At 39.7% G+C, this 22,807-nt stretch overlaps 1 protein-coding gene and 1 long non-coding RNA gene across 2 annotated transcripts in view; one reads left to right on the plus strand and one right to left on the minus strand.

The window, feature by feature from the left end:
* ptpn18 (protein tyrosine phosphatase non-receptor type 18) overlaps positions 1-22,807 on the plus strand; it is a 69,182-nt gene that overhangs the window by 35,890 nt on the left and 10,485 nt on the right. The window contains exons 9-12 of the mRNA XM_008103567.2: positions 578-644; positions 4,633-4,710; positions 5,484-5,573; positions 20,532-20,611. Of these exons, the coding sequence (XP_008101774.2) occupies positions 578-644; positions 4,633-4,710; positions 5,484-5,573; positions 20,532-20,611 (315 nt within the window). The remainder of the gene's footprint in view (positions 1-577; positions 645-4,632; positions 4,711-5,483; positions 5,574-20,531; positions 20,612-22,807) is intronic.
* On the minus strand, positions 4,624-9,675 carry LOC134296525 (uncharacterized). Its single transcript, XR_010003302.1, has 3 exons — positions 9,421-9,675; positions 5,469-5,564; positions 4,624-4,749 (listed from the first exon to the last, which is right to left on the minus strand). It is a non-coding gene; the product is annotated as an uncharacterized LOC134296525 (long non-coding RNA).

Genomic DNA, 22,807 nt, shown 5'->3' on the forward strand with positions numbered 1-22,807 from the left:
CATGATGTGGTGAGTTAACTGGAAAGGGCATGTGGCGACAGCTGATTGGCTGAGCCAGTCAGGAGCCAGAATTCAGATTGGCTGCTATACCTACCTTACTGTAGAGACAAACAGTTTTAACTGCCACTTTCATCTCGGAGAGGAAGGAGAACAGCTGACTGGAAATTAGTCAGGAAGGAAATGGCTGCCATACTCTCCGAATCCTGATTATTTATAAGGCAAATGAGGCATATTTAAAGGGACTGTTTATCCCTATGTTCTCTGTGTGAGTTCAGAAAGACTTACATATATTGTTGCCCTGTTTGAACTTTTGAACTAAAGTAAAGATACTGTTACCTGTTGCAGAAACCTGAATAACATTTTATTATACTGCAGGGTTTATCTTGATTCAGAAACTGTGGTACCGCTTCTATTTATTTATTTCTACAACCATCAACATAAGCAACAACATGGACAAAATAGAGGGAGAAATGTCCTTATATGCATGGCAATTGCATGCCCAATCACATTGCAAACTATTCAGTGATCCCATAGATAGACCGTCTCTCACCATCTTTTTCCTCCTCTTCCCTTGTAGTGCTGGCTGTGGCCGAACAGGTGTGATCTGTACACTGGAATACATAAGGAGGCTGCTGCTCAAACAGGTATTCGCAACACAGGCAAACTGGGTCTGCATTAAGGAGGAAATAAAACAATTGATTTTATAGTAAATTGGACTTGGTTGTCTCTCTGTCATCCTCTGTTCTTTTCCATACAGACCAGAGGAGGGTAACTGTTACCCCCCACCCCCTGCCCCAAGACATTGGGAAGGTCGTACCCAAGCCATATAGCTCTGGCAAAAGAGCTTTCAAAATCTTATCTTTTTGCCCATAAATACAAAAAAATGGAGCATGGGAAATCCTGTTATGTATTCATCCTTCTCTGGGCCATTTTAGTTCTTTTTTATGCAAAAAATTATTTTTTACAAGGAAAGCAAACCAAAACTCAACGTCTAGTTCAACTCCTGTGAGGAAAAAAGGCTTTCTCTAAATCAAAAATGACCAAGGGGTCATAAAACATGGTGAAATTGTCTCCTGAACTGCCTAGACTAGATACCGTGTTTCCCCGAAAATAAGACAGTGTCTTATATTAATTTTTGCTCCCAAAGATGCTCTAGGTCTTATTTTCAGGGGATGTCTTATTTTTCCATTAAGAAGAATTCACATTTATTTTTGAACAAAAAAAATGAACATTTATTGTATACTGTACAGTAGTTGTCATCACAAACCAGCATAACTAGACAAACTGCTAATCCTATCAAGAATTTCTTGTTATTACCATTATTTCCATGTATAACAATCTATGTATGTACATTTACCGATCCTGCATGCTCTGGTGTTCTGTTTGGCGAGCATGCTTCCAAACAAAACCTTTGCTAGGTCTTACTTTCAGGGGAGGCCTTATATTTAGCAATTCAGCAAAACTTCTACTATGTCTTATTTTCTAGGGATGTCTTATTTTAGGGGAAACAGGGTAATATTTTGACCTGAATATCCGCTGGCCTTAACAAAAGAAATCTGAACCCTGATAGGCAAGGGAGGGCCACAAAACTGTCCCATGGCTTTCATGTGTCCCATTGGCCACGCTTACCCCATCCCAGTGTAGAGTCTGGCATAGCATTTCCCAGTCTGATGCCCTCTACATGGGTCACATTACAACTCTGATTGGCCCAACTGTCATGACCATTGGATCCATGAAAGGGCAAGAGCAGATTGGCAAAGGCCCCAGTCTGAGTCAGGACTGTTGCATTGGCTATTTATGAAGGCAAAATGCATGTGATTCACAACAGATGTAGTTTGGTTCCGAGAGTTAAAAGTCAAGTTAATTTGAAAAAAACTGATTAATTTGCAGAATTATAGTTAAGGCATATGTCTCTTAACTGTGAAGAGGGAAAAATGATTAATCTTAAAAGAGAAAAAGCAGTATATAAAGTATTGTTGTTATCATCATCATTCACTTAGCATGCTTTTGTGCAGAGGGGCTCCCCCAAGTAGTGACAAGCCATGATCCTCTACTTGTCTCTGGCATGCTTTGTCTTCTTAGTCACTGGAAAGTTCAAAACATTGATTAATTTACAGGTCAGATTCTTAAGGTGTATGCCTCTGAGGAAATCCCATTATGAGAGGGATAATGAATTAGGAATATGCTTTTCCTTTTAAACAGTTTAAACAGTTTATTATAGTTATGTTACATAACAAAACAACAAATCATAGCAGATATAGTCAGGTAACAATAATTTTGATGTATACATGCCTATCTACATTAGTCAATCAATCAGTTAATTCTGACATTGAGTGCATATTATTATCAGTAACTTAACTTAAAACATATAGCCTTGCTATTTCTACATGTTATCCACTATTTTCAGTCTAAGCTTTCTACTCATTACTTTTTAAAGAAAAATATATATAAGAGTTCACCATAACATTCAAACAACAACACAGACCAAAAAGTCCCAGGTTCAAATCCCGGGAGTGGAATGAGTGCCCACTGTTAGCCCCAGCTCCTGCCAACCTAGCAGTTCGAAAACATGCAAATGTGAGTAGATAAATAGGTACTGCTCTGGAGGGAAGGTAACGGCGCTCCATGCAGTCATGCTGGCCAGAAAATGCTGCCTTCCATCCATGCTAAGTATCCATTGCCCACGGTAGGCCAACATTGGAGGTGTCTACGGACAATGCCGGGTCTTCGGCTTAGAAATGGAGATGAGCACCAACCCCCAGAGTTGGTCACGACTGGACTTAAGGTCAGGGGAAAACCTTTACCTTACCTAACATTTTATTTGTCTCCTTAGTCACTATATCCCAAAATGCCTGTATAGTCACACTGGTCCGCCATATATGGAAGAATGTCCCTTTCTGTTTCCTACACCTCCAGCAAATACCTTCTTGTGATTTGTTTATGTTTGCCAATGTTGCTGAGGTGATATAGCATCTATAAAATATTTTATATTGATTCTTCCTAATTGATCCAGATAGCATAAATTTGAATTCTTTGTTCCATAGGCATTCCCAGTTATCTAATTCTAGGTCCTTGGCCCAGAATATCATTACTGTTTTTCCTTAAAGTATACTGGTTTGAGTATTGGGAGACTCTGGAAGACTGAAATTCAAAACACCATTTGGCCATAGAAACCCACTAAGTGACCCAGAGGCTATAAGAAGAAGGTTCCTCCAAAACATCAATCTGGGGTCTGGAAGGCCAAGAAGAGACCTATAAATGTCTAGGACCTCCTTTCTAAAAGGTTCCATTTTGAGATGAGCTCCTCCACCTCCGTCTTGTTCCACCTTCCAAAATTGATCTCAGAAGCCCCTGAATGACCGGGGGCAAATCATACTCTCTTGGCTTCAGAGGAACCCCCTCTGAACAAATCTTGCCAAGAAAGTCCAACAATAGGTTTGCCTTCGCTTTTCCATGTCAGAAATGACTTGAAGGTATGGAACAACAACAATAACTCCTCCCTCAGTTAAAGTCAAATTATAGCATTATAATTCTGTAATGCGAAGGGGACCAAGTATTGCCCTGGTTGTCTTCAGGATATTATACATATGTTCTCTGAAAAAAATCTCAGCTCCTCCTATCTTCCATTTATTTCTACACATAGTTAGGGCAGGGAGTGAATGTATTGGAATTAACTGTACCCAGTCTACGGGTACATATCCTTCTGGAAAAACAATGGCAATCATAACCTTATTGAAAAGGAAAAATGATGTCATATCCATTTGGCAAATGTGAATCTCCATGAACATCTTTTGAAAACCACTAGTCAAGAAAAAGCATGACCTTGTTAGAAATCAACCTTTTGAACAAGTGATATTCACAAGCATTCATGTAATGGCACAAACTCAGCTGTTAAATTGAGGAACTATGTCTTTAAACTGCCAAGGATAAAGACATGCCACTACAGAAATATATTTGGTGAGCAGAGGATGGTTGTTTCTGTCAAGTTGAAAATGCAGTTGCCCAAAAGATATACACTCCCTTGAAACCTCTTAGTTTAAAATATGCACCCAGATATAAAAAACAGTCTTTTTTGAAAAATAATGTATTTTGTTTACTCACAAACACCTTGTATTAATTCACCATACAGGCACATTTCTTATTAAAGTTCTGATATAGATAGGATGTAGCTTTTCTCTGTGTTGAGTACACAGGGTATCATTCTTTATCAATAATCCATATTCTTTAGGTATAGTTGTACTCATTGAATTCCAAAAGTCATACTTCTCTACTGAAGTCTCTAAAGCATACATGCATCCACTTCCACTGAGGTCTAAAGCGAACTGCTAACATTGAAGTCCAAACAGCGAATACAAACTGGAGTCCTGTGCCTGAACATGCTTAGTACAATCACATGTCTCTAACTCCTCCCACACCAAAGAGGTCAATCAAACTAACAAATCAAGATACACATAGAATACAGATTAACATACATTAACAAATACATAGTGAAAGGCTTGGTAGGTTGTTATTTCCAACAGAATGAATGGAGAGTAGAAAAACTGAGTCACAAATCAAGGTACCGCTATCTGGTTCTGATGGCCCCTTGATGTTGTGGCAGATAAATTACCAGGTTTCCTTCTGTTTTTTCAGAGAATCCCACCACATTTCAGCATTTTTGATGTTGTCTTGGAAATGAGGAAGCAGAGGCCAGCTGCTGTTCAAACCCAGGTGAGCTCCACAGCTACGCTGCTTCTCTCTAGGACCAACCTGTGGCAGGAGAGGAGATAATGAACCCCCAAGCTACAAAAGATACCTGAACGGCAGCCATGGAAAATGTTCTTTCTGTACCTATACCTCAGGGGCATGGTCAAACTGAGGAGACTGGACAGGCTGCAAGATATTATGCTGTCTGAGGTGAAGAACAAGGTAGCAGTCTCCCCTATTCCATGCACAGAAGTTGTCCAGACTAGTGTTTGAATCTGTCTTGAACGCTGGCAATGGATAGCAATGTACTTCATTGGATGGATCTACACTCCCTATATCCCAGAATCTGATCCTTGAATATCTGGTTTGAACTAGATTATATTAGTCTACCCTGTTAGATAATCTGGGATAAACAGATAATCTGGGATCAGATCCTGGGATATAGGGAGTGTAGATCCATCCTAAGTTAGAAATGTGATAGTACCAGTACAAAGGTATCTCACATAAGTTGCAGCTTTCAGGATGTCTCATGTGGATTGCATCCCCCAGCATAGCTAATAGTGAGGAATGCTGGATGCTGCATATGTCCATCTATCCATCACTTTATGTATATACACTGCCTTTATCCCAGTCTGGGACTCAAGACCATTTATAAAAAGGCAAACAAGTACAAGAAGATCACACTTTATCCACTTTTCTGTGGTGTCACACTGGGTAGGGATACGCAAGTGTGGTTGATATCAAGTATCTATTCCTAGAAGCTGATATCTTCTGTCCTTTACCTGTGTTATTGGCAGGAACAGTACGAGTTTGTATATCACGCTGTCACAGAAATGTTCCGGGCTGCACTGGGTTTCTCGAATCCCCACTATGAAAACCTGAAAGAGGTAAGAAGCAAAGTCAGAAGTAACTCATGGAGTTGTTGCCACTCTTTCCACAGAGAGGCACTGCTTCCCAATTCTTCAGTGAACTCAAGTCCTCTCCTAAATCCTAGTAGAGTGAGTTCTTTTTTTCCCCCTTTCCCTTTGCACTTGGGCTAATTCTTGCTGCCTTCAGCTGCCCACCAGGTCCTATTTTGTACCTTTTCTTTACTGAGAGACAATCTTAAAACTGATGTCATATTTTGCTTAAAGATTCCCAGAGCTCATACAGGTATAAGGTCTCCAAATGTTTAAAGGCTTTATTCCATATATTAGACAAGAAAACATTGATGTGGTCTTTTCCAGGACTTTTCAGAAAAAGCTGTTAACATATACAGTACATTAGTAATAATTAGTGTGTGTGGGGGAATATGTGCCTTCAAGTCCCCTGCCAATTTTGATGGTGACATGAATTTCATATCATTTTCTTAGGCAAGGGGTACTCAAAGGTGGTTTTGACAGTTCCTTGGAAACATAAGCCAACAGCACCTATATTCCCCTGGTGGTTTCCCACCTGGGAACTAACCAGAGCTGACCATGCTTAGCTTCCCAGATCAGACAGGACCTTGTACGTTTAGGTTATTCAGTCCCCTAAGTTAATGCAGACAGAACATTAATTAATGTTCAGTAATTTAATTTACATATAAAATTGCAGTTTATAAGGGATATTAACATTAATCCCCTTATAAATCTTAGGAAACAACACTGATATCTGCTTTCAGGGATTTTTTTAGTAATGTGTCTCCAAATCTCATAAATGTCAACTGGTAGTTTTCAGAAGAGGAAGTATTATATTCAAACAACTTTTCCCCTTAAGTCAGTGGTTTCCAACCTTTGAGCTTCCAGGTGTTTTGGACTTCAGCTCCCACTCTTCCTAACAACTGGTAAGCTGGGTTGTTGTGTATTTGAACGGGCTGTATGGCCATGTTCCAGAAGCATTCTGTCCTGACGTTTCGTCTACATCTATGGCAGGCATCCTCAGAAGTTGTGAGGTACAGTAGAGTCTCACTTATCCAAGCTAAATGGGCTGGCAGAAGCTTGGATAAGCGAATATCTTGGATAATAAGGAGGGATTAAGGAAAAGCCTATTAAACATCAAATTAGGTTATGATTTTACAAATTAAGCACCAAAACATCATGTTATACAACAAATTTGACAGAAAAAGTAGTTCAATGTGCAGTAATGGTATGTTGTAATTACTGTATTTATGAATTTAGCACCAAAATATCACAATATATTGAAAACATTGACTCCAAAAATGGCTTGGATAATCCAGAAACTTGGATAAGCGAGGTTTGGATATGTGAGACTCTACTGTATAAGGTAAACTGGCTAGGATTTCTGGGAGTTGAAGTCCAAAACAACTGGAGGCCGAAAGGTTGGGAACTACTGCCTTAAGTGTAACAGATGGCATTCTTAGAGCCCTTCCACACAACCTTATATCCCAGAAGATCAAGGCAGAAAATTCCACAGTATCTCATTTGAACTGGGTTATCTGAATCCACACTGCCATATATTCCAGTTCAAAGGAGAAAATGTGGGATTTTATTCAACTGTGTGGAAGGGGACTTAGTCATAATGACCTGGCAGGAAAAAAGGGACACAGTAGGGACTGTGTAGAAATGTAGAGTATAAATAATGGAAATTAATGTCACCTCTTATTGAAGGTTCTTCGGGAGTCAGAATCCTGATTTCATCTCCCTTCTTTATTACATTTATTTATAATAAAATTATATATTAAAAAATAAGATATGGGGAAGAATGGAATAAAACTAAGCATTGACTTCCACCTCTCAAAAATATGATTAAACCAAACTAAATGAAATCTCTTCTATAAAGGTGATTAGACTTAATGCACTTCTACAGCTCCAACAACCACATTTTACCAGTACAGTAGAGTCTCACTTATCCAAGCTAAAGGGGCCGGCAGAAGCTTGGATAAGCGAATATCTTGGATAATAAGGAGGGATTAAGGAAAAGCCTATTAAACATCAAATTAGGTTATGATTTTACAAATTAAGCGCCAAAACATCATGTTATACAACAAATTTGGCAGAAAAAGTAGTTCAATAAGCAGTAATGTTATGTTGTAATTACTGTATTTACGAATTTAGCCCCAAAATATCATGATATATTGAAAACATTGACTACAAAAATGGCTTGGATAATCCAGAAGCTTGGATAAGTGAGGCTTGGATAATACTGTAATTATAAAAAAAATTGAATCAGTATGCTATATTCATTTTTCTGAAAGAAAATATAAATTAATGTTTCCCAGTCCTTAAAAAAAGCCACAAATGATTTTCTATAATCAAAGTTTCTATCTGTTTCTATCAAGTCTAACAGTTTCAAAAACCATTCTTCACACATCCATGTTGCTGTACTCTTCCACTTCCATAGATAATTTTCAGGGCCATACATTATTGTACTTTTCTATGCTTTTTTCCCATTTGACCGTCTAACATTCCCAATAAACACAATCTAGGTTTCATTTCAAAATTGTGTGTTTTTAAAAAATGTATCATATTTCATATTTGGCTCCAAAATGTTTTGTCCGCTCTCCATGGTGGAAAGATCCTACATGTTGTTTATATTTCAAACATTGCATCTTATTTCTTTAAAGAGTCATACCAATATGTTGAGGGATAGTCTGCCTGCTATTCAGGAATATATGTCCTTAAAAGAAGAATTATTTTGTTACAAGTTAACTCCGATGTATAAGGACCCTTATCCTATGTTTTATGGGCAAGAATGGTGATGCCGAATTAAAGGGCTGGCTAGGGAAGAACATAATTTCTAGTTCATATTGCTAAGATGTTCCTTTCTACTAATAGTTTCAGGGCCTATTTGCTGTGACTTTCTGGTAGTCATGGATAGCTAAAAAAATGGCATCAAAACAAAAATAAAAGAGAGGCAGGAGGTCCAGTTTTCATTATGAAGAATTGTTGGACCACTCTAACAACCACCATGTCAGATGACACAGAGAAGCCATTGAAATCCATAAGCATGTGGCCAATTTCAACAGAAAGGAGGAAACTATGAAAATTAACAAAATCTGGGCTACCAGTATTTTAAAAACTCTAAAATCAGGACAGTAAAGAAAGAGCAACACTAAAAAAAACAGGGGAACTTCAGACAGGATACAATCAGGGGCAGCTAACACCTCCTAACAAAGGATTCCCCCAGGCAGGAAGCAACCAGGCTTTGAAGCTGCAAGGCCATTCAATGCTAATCAAGGTGACCAGTTGCAACGTTCACACTTGCCTCCAACAGACAAGAGTTCTTTCTCCCACCCTGGACCTTCCACAGGTATGTAAATCTCACTTGCCTACTTTCCAACAGACTTCACAACCTGTGAGGATGCCTGCCATAGATGTGGGTGAAACATCAAGAAGGAATGCTTCTGGAACATGGCCATGTAGCCAGGAAAACTCACAGCAACCCAATGATTCCAGCCATGAAGGCTTTCCACAACAAATGGATACACTTCATTGTGCAGGAGCTCCTGCAAAGCATTTAAAAATTAAATTGTCATTCCTAGAGGATTGTATCTGTTCCTTGAAACTAGACCTGTCTAAAGCCACTGAGAAAATAATGAAGTGGAAAAATAATGCAGATAACACTATAAATAACTCCAACTAACTACCCCTTTCTCTCTCTCTCTCTCTCTTCATCTCTCACACACACCTTCCTGAATCATTCTTTCCTCTTCTCTCCGCTTTGAAGAAATCCCCTCCCTTTTTATAGATTCATTTCTTCCCTAAATGCACAGTATGTTGTGATTCAGGTCCCTGCCCACAGTAACAGTCTTACTTTGTTGTCCCAAAACCGCATTTGACAAGAATCTGGCAGCCCCACACATTGATAAGCTGGAAGCTTTGAACAGGAGTCCTGGGAGGAGAAGGAAGCGGGAGGAGAAGCCAGTCCAGAGGGTGCCCTTTGAAGAGACAGGCATGGCATCTTCATCAGCCGTCTTTCTCCAGGGCGAGTCTCACATCTAAGCAGAAAGGATAGAGGTAGATGGTAATTAGTTTCTTCAGGCTTTGTCGTTTTTGTCTTTTTTTTAGCTTGGTCCATCAGATCCATCTCCTGCTGGTGTTCTTTTATCAGTTGAAAAAAAGATATCAAAGCATTATACCCAGCACTATATTCCCGCTTGGGATATGGAAACTTACCCTGTGAGACATTTAGCTGTATTTCTACAGCAGTTTATCTGTTTATGACAAACGCAACTGATCTCATCATGATTCATTGAATTAGAAATCTAGCTCTATGCATTCACATTAAAAGTTCTGTGTTTGGAGTGCTTGCATTATCACTGACTTCTTGCAGCTGTGCATCTGCAAAGTACATCAAGGGAATATAATCTGTACAGTCCAGCATATCCTGACATGATCCATCTCAAGGCATCCTCTATCAATTGGCATGTATCCCCTGCACTGTGCTTGGAGCAAAGGCATGTGAGCTTGTTTTGAAACTGACCTCAAAGTACAGCTTGCATAATATGGCAGATATGGGTCTAGGATGTAAATTCTGTCAATGACTTACAAGATAACTAAGTTTGACATTTGGCAACATCAGTAGGATGTGTGCAATTACACAATTCATGTAGAAGAGGAAGTAGGTTTGCGTCCCACTGCACCAAAGACTAGGACATCAATCAGTGGATTCAAATGTCAAGAAAATAGTTTTTTTCCTAAACATTATGAAGAAATCCCTGATGCTTGTTGTCCAAAAGTGGAATGGCCTGCATTGGAAAGTGGTGGCTATCTTTCACTGGCAGTTGGATGTCCATCCATAAGGAGCTTTTTAGCTGTGCATTCCTGCATTGGTGGGGGAAAGAGGCAGACTAGATGTCCCTTGTGTTCCCTACCAATTCCATGATTCTAATAGGACTTCATCACATTAAGGCAATGAAATGGATGAAAATGTTTGCTCAGTAGATATTAGTAGAGCTCAATTTTCTTATGAAACACATGAATTCCTTACCTTCACCACACTTCCATGCAACTCAGAATGTTCTCCGCATTCTTTGAGTAAATTTCTCATCACATTACAGATTTGAGGCCCCGCCCACCATCCTTCCCCCACATTATTTGTTGAAAGAAATCCTCCTCTCCTTGAAATCTCAGCCTCACTCTATATCAGGGGTCCCCAAACTAAGGCCCGGGGGCCGGATGCGGCCCTCCAAGGCATTTGCCTGGCCCCTGCCCTCAGTTTTATAATATAATATTTTTATATCAGTTTTAATAATATATTGTATATATACAGTAGAGTCTCACTTATCCAACATAAACTGGCCGGCAGAACGTTGGATAAGCGAATATGTTGGATAATAAGGAGAGATTAAGGAGAAGCCTATTAAACATCAAATTAGGTTATGATTTTACAAATTAAGCACCAAAACATCATGTTATACAACACATTTGACAGAAAAAGTAGTTGAATACGCAGTAATGCTACGTAGTAATTACTGTATTTACGAATTTAGCACCAAAATATTACGATATATTGAAAACATTGACTACAAAAATGCGTTGGATAATCCAGAACGTTGAATAAGTGAGACTCTACTGTGTGTGTGTGTGTGTGTGTATATATATATATATAATATTGATAATAATATTATCATGTTATACAATATAATACTAATAATACCATATAATAATATTAAATATATCTATATATATATATAAAAGAGTGATGGCATCACGGCGACTCACAAAACAACAAAAGTACAGGCCCTCCAACCTCAAAATTTGACAACACAACCCATCATCCACGCCTCTAGGTTGATACAACAAAAAGAAAAGAAAAATAAAGTCCTAATTAGAGGGAGAGCAATATTTTTTTTAATCCAATTGCTGTCAGTTTAGAGGGCTAATCTCTGCCCACTTGGTTGCCTAGCAACCAAGGGACAGCCAGGTTTCAGTTAGGGAACAGGCAGATTTAGGCCTCACTTAGACTTCTTCCACAGATTATCAGATTTGCACTGGATTATATGCAGAGCCGGCCCTAGGTATTTTTCAAGTGTAGGCGAACAGAATTTTGGCGCCCCCCCAAACCAATCACTGAAAAATAAATGCGTTGGATAAGCGAAAATGTTGGATAATAAGGAAGTATAAAGGAAAAGCCTATAAAACATCAAATTACATTATGATTTTAAAAATTAAGCACCAAAACATCATGTTTTACAACAAATCAATAGAAAAAGCAGTTCAATACATGGTAATGTTATGTAGGAATTACTATATTTGCAAATTTAGCACTAAACATTGAACAGGGATATAGGGCAGTGTGGACTTAGATAACCCAGATAGCCCTCAGTATTAAAAAAAAACCTCTAAAATCAGGACAATAAATAAAGAACAACACTCTGAAAACAGAAGAAATCCAGACAGTAAACAATCAGGGACAGCTAACTCCTCCCAAAAAAAAGATTCTCCCAGGCAAGAAGAAGCCAGGCCTTGAAGCCACAGGGCCATTAAATGCTAATCAAGGTGATTAATTACAACATTCACACCTGCTTCAAAGAAAAGTTCTTTCTCCCACCCTGGACCTTCTACAGATATATAAACCCCACATACCTAGCTTCCAAGTTCCTACAGACCTCACAATCTCTGAAAGCCCCAAAGGTGGGCTTGCGTGGTGCGAAGGTGGGTCTGCGCCGGCCAGAAGGCCCGAAAGAGAAGGAGGTGGAGAGTGGTGCCCTCCTCCCAGGACGATGGTGCCCCCGGGACGATGGCGCCACAGGCAAATGCCTATTTCGCCTTATGGTTGGACCGCATTTTTGTAGTCAATGCTTTCAATATATCGAGATATTTTGGTGCTAAATTCATAAATACAGTAATTACTATATAGCATTACTGTGTACTGAACTACTTTATCTGACAAATTTGTTGTCTAACATGATGTTTTCGTGCTTAATTTGTAAAATCATAACTTAATTTGATGTTTAATAGGCTTATCCTTAATTCCTCATTATCCAACATATTCGCTTATCCAATGTTCTGCCGGCCCGTTTATGTTGGATAAGTGAGACTCTACTGTACTGTATTTACAAATTTACCACTAAAATATCACAATGAATTTAAAACACTGACTACAAAAACATTGATTATGAAAAGGCAGACTGCGTTGGATAATCCAGAACATTGTATAAGCGAATGTTGGATAAGTGAGATTCTTCTTTAATATGAAATAATTACTGGGATAGAATAATGCAGAACAATATCTCTAAAACCAGGACAGTAAATAAACAGGGGAATTCCACACAGGAAACAACCAGGGCCAGCTAACACCTCCCAACAAAGTATTCCCATCATTAAAGTCTGGCAAATCCTGTTTTCTCAGGGCCACAGACAGTAGAAGCACATAAAATATTGCAAACAACACCACTCTGAAAACAAGGGAATTCCAGACAGGAAACGATCAGGGCCAGCTAACACCTCCCAACAAAAAATTCACTCAGGGAGGAAACAGCCAGGCTTTAAAGCTGCAAGGCCATTACATCCTAATCATTTTTCCTAATTGCAGCATTCATACTTGCCTCCAACAGACAAAACAAAAAAACCAATCAGAAATATTGTATATTCACAACCTTTAGGAAATAATATCCCCTGATGGCGCAGTGTGTTAAAGCGCTGAGCTGCTGAACTTCTGGACCGAAAGGCCGCAGGTTTGAATTGGGGGAGCAGAGAGAGCCCCCACTGTTAGCCCCAGCTTCTGCCAACCCAGAAGTTCAAAAACATGCAAATGTGAGTGCATCAATAGGTACTGCTCCGGCGGGAAGGTAACACCGCTCCATGCAGTCATCCCACATGACGTTGGAGGAGTCTACAGACTACGCCGGCTCTTCGGCTTAGAAATGGAGATGAGCACCAACCCCCAGAGTCAGACATGACTGGGCTTAATGTCTGGGGAAAACGTTTACCCTTTACCTTAACTACCACCAATTCCTCAATACTTTCTTTCCCATACCACCAGACTTCGCCACAGCAACGCGTGGCCGGGCACAGCTAGTGTTATATATTACATATAATATTACAGTATAGTGGTATAGTTCAATATGATGATATATAATGTTAATATTGTGCTATGCTAATAATATAATATATTGTATGTGCATACAGCTGCTCCGAGTCCTCTTCAGGGCAGGATATAAATGTAGTAAATAAATGTAGTAAATGAATAAATAAATAATTTTTGACTTAGGCTCGCCCAAAGTCTGATATGACTTGAAGGTACATAACAACAACAACAATCCTAATTAACTTGACTATCTCATTGGCTAGAAGCAGGCCCACGCTTCCCATTGAAATCCTGATAGGCTTATGTTGGTTAAAATTGTTTTCATTTTTAAATATTGTATTGTTCTTTCATTGTTGTTGTTGTTGTTGTTTTGCATTACAAATAAGACATTTGCAGTGTGCATAGGAAGGATTGTGGACCGGCCCCCTGCTTTAAAAGTTTGAGGACCCCTGCTCTATATTAACGTGAGAGCTGAGAAGTTTCTGAGCATACGAGAATGACTGATCTCACGAAACCCTCTAGTGCTGAGGTAATGAGGATATTGGGAGGGGAGAGGCTGACTACCCACAAAATGCGTAACAACAAGCCTCCTGACTGCTGCTTCTCCTCCTCCTCCCTCTCCCTGAGCGGAGCCATTCCATGTGGCACCTGGAAGCAGGGGCACCTTGATGTCTTCATTTTTAGGTCTGTTCCTGGGGTTATTTGGGGTGCTAATTCAAAAAATTGCATTGGATAGACCACATCAGCTCTAGATTATTAAATATGGTTTTCTGTGGGAGAACTGACAACTACTGGATGGGATATGTTCTGTATCAGAAACTAGAGCTGATGTGGTCTATCCAATGCAATTTTTCTGAATCAGCACCCCAAATAACCAAACCAAACCTACAGTGGATGAAAAACTGACTCATAACCCTTTTGGTACTAAGCACAGATTGCAACTATTATTCCAAATTTTTTTTAATACAACTCCTTGAATTTCCTAGCTGCGTTTGTTCCTTGGCAATACTTGGGAAGCTCTATGTATGCTTATTTAATCTGGTTTTCCATAGCACCTTAGAGCTGCTTTAGCTTCAGTTAATTTGTCTTGCAAATGTAAAACCTGAATTGCCCAGTGCTCTTGTTTGCATTACAAAATCCCCCCATAATGATAAACAAGTAGACATTAACATAAGTACCACAGAACAGATAATACTAATTTGTGAAGCCATGCTTACGCAGTTATTATCAAGCCTCTATTATAGATATACAACTTCCACATGGCTGGATTCCATCAAGCATTGCTTATATAAGTGTACTTATATCCTTGCCGTACTAATTCAAAATCTGTTTGCACAAATTGCAGAGAACAGAAGTCATTAGTGAAGTTGGTGGTGATCTTAAAAGATAATGCAAGTACCAATTTGTGATTCGATGCACATAAACTTTGTATAGATAATGACTGAAAACATGTAAATTAACAAAATCTCTGGAGTATGGCAAAGAACGCAAGTTGACAAAGCCTGTTTTTGCATTGAAGGAGAGAATGCCAAACCTTTCGGCATGAGCTACAAGAAAGCTAGTTTTAAATTGTTAAATTTATACTCCATCTTTCGAATTTAAAATAGTGCTCAAGGTGGCTAACTAAATGCAAAAATAAAATAACTGAACACATTTCTGACAACCTCAAAAACATCCAGTTAAAATATCAGTTTAAAATATCAGTTTAATAAAGAAGACTGAACAATATCCACCAAATTAATACCCATGTGAGCAATAGATCACCATACAACACTAAAAGCTGGAACAATATATTTGCTTGTCAGGAGAAAACGCTAGAGATTCAACAAGCCTGATCTCCTTTGAAATGGAGTTGTGAAGACTAGGAGCAGTATTTTTTTTCAAGTGACTATTAATAATCCTCCTGACATATCTGACCCAAGATGGATTTACAATTGTTTACAGTGTATATTTTATTCAGTAGCCACTTGTGGATCTCATGTTAATAGGGTAGTAAATCCAATCCAGTAAGTTCCATGTTTTAAAGGTGCTAGTTGTGATGCTGGACCTAACCCCAAAATGGGTTCAGCACGTAGGATAGCTCCTTTAAAGTTGGGACTGAAATTCAAAAGGGATTTACTGCCCTATGGATATGGAAACTATCAGTCATCATTGATTTTATTAATTGAATACAAGTGAAAATATGTTATCTATAAACCTTCAGAAATACTTCTACTCACCCCCTCACCTCACACCAGGCATGGGCAAACTAAGGCCTGGGGACCAGCTGCAGCCCCCTGGATGGTTACCTTAGGCCCTCCTCATTTTCCTTGTCCTCTTGGCATAAAGAAACGGTGGCCCACCACATCCTTATGCCAAAAAGATGAGGGAGGGAGGCACGTGGCAGCTGAGAGCCCTCATAGAATCGTAGAGTTGGAAGAGACCTCACGGGCCATCCAGTCCAACCCCCTGCCAAGAAGCAGGAAAATCTCATTCAAAGCACCCCCGACAGATGGCCATCCAGCCTCTGCTTAAAAGCCTCCAAAGAAGGAGCCTCCACCACTGTCCAGGGCAGAGAGAAAGAGTTCCACTGCCGAACAGCTCTCACAGTGAGGAAGTTCTTCCTGATGTTCAGGTGGAATCTCCTTTCCTGTAGTTTGAAGCCATTGTTCCGTGTCCTAGTCTGCAGGGCAGCAGAAAACAAGCTTGCTCCCTCCTCCCTATGACTTTCCTTCACATATTTGTACATAGCTATCATGTGTCTTGTCAGCCTTCTCTTCTGCAGGCTAAACATACCCAGCTCTTTAAGCCGCTCCTCATAGGGCTTGTTCTCCAGACCTTTGATCATTTTAGTTGCCCTCCTCTGGACGCTTGCCAGCTTGTCATCATCTCCCTTCAACTGTGGTGCCCAGAATTGGACACAGTATTCCAGGTGTGGTCTGACCAAGGCAGAATAGAGGGGGAGCAGGACTTCCCTGGATCTAGACGCTATACCCCTATTAATGCAGGCCAGAATCCCGTTGGCTTTTTTCGCTGCCGCATCACATTGTAGGCTCATGTTTAACTTGTTGTCCACGAGGACTCCAAGATCTTTTTCACACGTACTGCTGTCAAGCCAGGCGCCATCCCCCATTCTGTATCTTTGCATTTCATTTTTTCTGCCAAAGTGAAGTATCTTGCATTTATCCCTGTTGAACTTCATTTTGTTAGTTTTGGCCCATCTCTCTAATCTGTTAAAATCGTTTTGAATTCTGCTCCTGTCTTCTGGAGTGTTGGCTATCCCTCCCAGTTTGGTGTCGTCTGCAAACTTGATGATCGTGCCTTCTAACCCTTCGTCTAATGCCAAGAAGACAGTCTGAGGATCTGGAGGGAGGATCGGGGCAGTTGCCGCCTGTCTTGCCTTTCTCCCAGCATAAGGATCAGGTGAGCAGCCCTGTCCTTATGCCAGGAGAACAAATCTGAGGATGACCCCGGCCCTGCCCTTTCCTGGCTCCCTCCTGGCTGGGCCCGCAATACAGCCCCAAGGCAAAAAAGTTTTCCCATGCCTGCCTCACACCATTGGCTAATCTGGCTGGGGACGATGGGAAGGGAGTCCAGCACTAAGTACCCTTTTCTGTATCACCAAATAAAATGGCAAAAGAAGAATTCAATCTTCATAAAGTTTCCATTGTGGATGTATAAATCAGAATAAGAAATGTTCAGTTAAAAATAAACCCATTGCAGCTTACCATAGTGAGGAATGTGGCGACCACATGATATCTGGGTTTCTTCAGTCTTCTATCTAGAAGCTAAGCAACAACGGAAAACCTCAAAGACCAGACTCTCTGTCGTCTTAAGGCTTTTAAAGTTTAAACTGGACTTGGGCTGTTCATCAAACCTATAGTAGGTTCTGCAGTGGTCTTTTCAAACAGACAATTTCCCCTGTAAAGTGAGATGCTTAGCTGGTCTTGCAAAACCCCGTCAGCCCTGATCTATATAGCATTTGTAGATCATTTCTTAAAGGGTTGAGCTGCCTTTTAAAAACACCAGACCATAATCTAAGGCAATCCAGAGCCTGAAGCAGCCATGCATAATAAAGATCTTGTTCCAAATCCAGTGGAAGGGAGGCAGGATGCTGCTTCAAATTCACAAAGTCCTCTGATTCCTCCTAATTTTAGCAAAAGACCCTCCTATAGCAATCTAAAAGCAGTAGTTAAGGTTGTAATTGCAAATAGGAAGGAGAACTAGCCATGTCTTCCCTAGAGCTGTACCCATGAGTTTAAAAAATTGGCAGCTCTTTACCACGAGGGTCCTCCAACCTCATGTACACAGAAGAGGGCCTGAAGCCAACCCATCCTAAAAGCCAGTGAATCCACCTATGTAAAAACAAACAAGATGTGAGACTTTCATCAGGCATTCTCCAAAATATATAGAGAGCGAGCTTTGGGTTGCATAGGGAAGGGGGAACACTCCTATAGTGTTTGTTTTGCTGTCAGTGACCCTGTACAGAAGATTTCATCTCACTTTCTGTCCTTGTAATAATTTAATTTTGAAAAAAATGGCTTGTTGTAGAAACAAGGATTGGGTTGCTGTCAGTTTTCCGGGCTGTGTGGCCATGTTCCAGAAGCATTCTCTCCTGACATTTTGCCCATATCTATGGCAGGCATCCTCAGAGGTTGTGAGGTCTGTTAGAAACCAGGCAAGTGGGATTTACCATATATATCTATGGAAGGTCCTGGTTGGGAGAAATGCTTCTTGAACATGCCTTGAAAACTCACAGCAACCCAGTGATATCAGCCATGAAAGCCTTCGACAATACATGAAACAAGTATTGTTGGTAAAGCTTCAGTGGAGACACCTTTTCCCCATGATAATTCTTACTTGAGTGCGTTTCCCTCCCAAGGGGTCAATTTCTCTCACCCTCTTTTTAACTGTGAGTTGTTTGTAAGTCATATGTTTGTAACTTGGGGACTGCCTATACTGAATATGCTCACGTATAGATTTAGAAATTCGGGTTAAAACACCCCTTATGCACAGGTTCGTCTAAGTACTGTAGCTCAACTCCTATCAAAAAAGGAATAACCCCCTTCTCTTAACAGAGTTGCAAAAGGCACGGGTTTAGTCTGTCTCAGGAAAACCTAAAACAAGTACCAACCCCCTTCAATCTCTCTAACATGGTGTCATTTCTGGACATTTTGAATGCCTGAGTTGGAAAATGGCAGTGATGGCAGCCAGGGTCCCCTGAGAAACACTAATACTTTCCCTTCTCTGTGGAATGACCCTTGACTCATCCACTAGTCATATCCAGATCCACAATTATGGTCCCAAACTTTCCCCTCGACTTATACATGAGATCAACTTATTTGTGGGCATATACAGTACACCGTAATGGCGTTCCATGCAGTCATGCCTTGGAGATGTGTAAGGACAACGCCGTCTCTTTGGTTTAGAAATTGAGATGAGCATCAACTCCTAGAGTTGGACACAACTAGACTTAATGTCAGGGGAAAAGCTTTACCTTTACCTTACAGTATACCCATTGAAACTGCAGGAGAAGACTCATGTGACTGAATACTCCTCCATGTGTGGGTAGATGGATAGGTGAACGGGCAGACAGTACCAGGAAACAACCAACTGCATTTCTTCGATTCTAAGGTGTCTTAGACCCCTTCTGCACTGCCCTACATCCCAGAATCTGAACCCAAATTATCTGTTTATACCAGATTATATGGCAGTGGAGACTCATATCCAGTTCAAAGCAAATAATCCGGGATCAGATCCTGGGATATAGGGCAGTGTAGAAGAGGTCTAAGACGCCATCAGTTCTGCTACACATACTAATTTCAGTACCAACAACAGAAAAAAGTTACATACCGTGTTTCCCCGAAAATAAAACAGTGTCTTATATTAATTTTTGCTCCCAAAGATGTTCTAAGTCTTATTTTCAGGGGATGTCTTATTTTTCCATGAAGAAGAATTCATTTGTTATTGTTGAACAAAAATATGAACATTTATTATATATGGTACAGTAGTTGTCATCACAAACCACCATAACCAATCAAACTGTGAATCCTATCAAGATTTTCTTGTTACTACCATTATTTACATGTACAACACTCTATGGTACGTACATTTACCAATCCTGCATGCTCTGGTGTTCTGTTCAGTGGGCATGCTCCCAAGCAAAAACTTTGCTAGGTCTTACTTTTGGGGGAGGCCTTATATTTAGAAATTCAGCAAAACCTCTACTAGGTCTTATTTTCTGGGGATGTCTTATTTTAAGGGAAACAGGGTATATAGGATGTGTGATTCTAAGACACCCAATTTTTTGAAATGGTTATATGGAGGGAATAATGTGTCTTAGAATCAATGAAGTACAGTAGTTTGCTGCCAGTGTGCAATGCAGATGTTTTGTGCTTTTGTAAATGACCAAAAAAAACCCCACAGAGAAGTTGCAGAGAAGTGAAATCATCCTTCCATGTGACCTTGCAGGCAAGAGTTTCATTATAGTGAAACTTGGATATGTTTATCAGTTTGGAAGCAAGCAATTGGCTATCAAGTCCTGTATTTCAAGGGAACAAAAGGCAGAGCGATGTGTTTTCGAAGGCTTTTATGGCCAGAATCACAGGGTTGTTGTGTGTTTTCTGGACTGTATGGCCATGTTCCAGAAGCCTTCTCTTCTGATGTTTCACCCACATCTATGGCAGGCATCCTCAGAGGTTATGAGGTATATTGGCAGAGCAGTATAGTTTGAAGAATGAATGGACCCTGAAGACTTAACAATGGAAATGTTCTTGTTCCGCCTTCCCCTCCTTGCTAGCCTGCACAGGGTTAATGCAAATTTCGCAAACTTCCTGCCTCAGGAAGTTCTAACAGCTGTGCTGACCTAAAATATCATCCTTTACTTCCCTTCTCTTTTTTTCTCTTCTTCACAGAACCATCTTCCCCTCTATGACGACGCCCTGTCTCTCCGACGCCCGGCTGCATCCCTCTTCAAACGGAGCAACATCCTCCGGTAAAGGCCATATAGGGACTGGGGTTCGGGGACAGTCCATTCTCTGCAGGGACTTGTCTGCAGTGGCACATCACTGGAACACCATTATAGTTTATGTAAACTTGATATTAGTTTAGGTAAACTTTGGCCAGGATTAAAAGGTTGTCTCTGTCTGAGTGCTACTTACACATTTTTGTATTTTAACAACTATTTATCAGTAGTCGATTTAATATGTGTTCCATTTTTATTCTTAGTGTCACATGCTGTCTCCTGATTATTTACATATAGTTCAGCTTTGATCTATTATGCTGGGGACTTGAAAATAGTAAATAAAAAAAAGGAAGGGTTTAATACAGGAAAAGAGAAGTTGCCATTGTGGTCAAAGGATATCTTTGAGTGCCTCTGTAGGACACCACTATGAAATAATGAGAATTGTAGTTTACAAGGTCTTTAGCCTTCTTTGCCCAAGAGTGTTGGTATTTCAACAAACTACAATTTCCATAATTCCATGGCATTGACCCATAGCAGTTAAATTGGTGTCAAACTACATTCATTCTACAGTCAGAGGCATCCACAGATATCATGTAGTATGGCCTCTGCTAAATCAAAGAGTTCAGCCTGGAAAAATCCCCACTTGAAATGAATTACAGGCTAAGTATTGTTTGCCTGAAATGCTTGAAATCAGAAGTGTTTTGGATTTCAGACCCCCCCCCCCCCCCATTTTGGAATATCTATATTGTAGATATAGAGAGGAAGGAACTGGCAAAACACCTTCTAAGAAAACCCTATAAAATTAATGGGGTTGCCCTAAGCCAACCTAGCAGTTCAAAAACATGCAAATGTGAGTAGATCAATAGGTAGCGCTCCGGCGGGAAGGTAACAGCGCTCCATGCAGTCATGCCAGCCACATGACCTTGGAGGTGTCTACTGACAACGCCGGCTCTTTGGCTTAGAGATGAGCACCAACCCCCAGAGTCGGTCACATTACATGCCACTTACATATGCACACTGACTTACAATGAGATATTTTGGAAATGGGACAAATCTAAATATGACGTTCATTTATGTCTAATATATGAATATAGCCTGAAGGTAATTCTATTTATTTATTTATTTATTTAAATCATTTATATTCTGCCCTTCTCACCCCAAAGGGGACTCAAGGCGGAGCACAACATATAGACATATATTTTATACATGAAAGCAAGGCCCCTTCTACACTGCCATATAATCCAAATTATCAAAGCAGATAATTGGTCTATGCAGCCAGTTTTTAAGCATGAATTTTAAACTCATGTCCTTCATTTAATCTCTGTATATGTATTTTATAGAAATACATTTTACTATGTGTATTGTGGTATTTTTACAATGTTTATGTGTTTTAATTATTCTGTAATCCACCTCGAGCCTTAAGGTGGAGTGGGCAATAAATAAATAAATAAATATTATTATTATTATTTCATGGTTGTGGAAAAGAAAAAAGTTTCAATTACTGATGTTGCCATACCAGGTGACAGTCGAATTGATGAAAAACAACAGGAAAAACTCAGCAGTTATCAGGACCTCAAGATCAAACTGCAAAGGCTCTGGCATAAACCAGTACAGGTGGTCCCGGTGGTAATTGGCACACTGGGTGCTGTGCCAAAAGATCTCAGCTGGTATTTGGAAACAATAAATATTGACAAAATTATGATCTGTCAACTGCAAAAGGCCACCTTACTGGGATCTGCATGCATCATCCGAAAATACATTACACAGTCCTAAACACTTGGGAAGTGTTCGACTTGTGATTCTGAAATCCAGCATATATATCTCATTTGCTGTGTCATACTATGTCTTTGTGTCAATAATAATAATAATTGTTATATGAGTCTACACTGCCATGAAATCTACCATATATATATATATATATATATATATATATATATATATACACAGTAGAGTCTCACTTATCCAACACTCGCTTATCCAACGTTCTGGATTATCCAACGCATTTTTGTAGTCAATGTTTTCAATACATTGTGATATTTTGGTGCTAAATTCATAAATACAGTAATTACAACATAACATGACTGCATATTGAACTACTTTTTCTGACAAATTTGTTGTCTAACATGATGTTTTGGTGCTTAATTTGTAAAATCATAACCTAATTTGATGTTTAATAGGCTTTTCCTTAATCTCTCCTTGTTATCCAACGTATTTGCTTATCCAACG

This window comes from Anolis carolinensis, chromosome 2 (assembly GCF_035594765.1).
Source record: "Anolis carolinensis isolate JA03-04 chromosome 2, rAnoCar3.1.pri, whole genome shotgun sequence".
Taxonomy (NCBI): domain Eukaryota; kingdom Metazoa; phylum Chordata; class Lepidosauria; order Squamata; family Dactyloidae; genus Anolis; species Anolis carolinensis.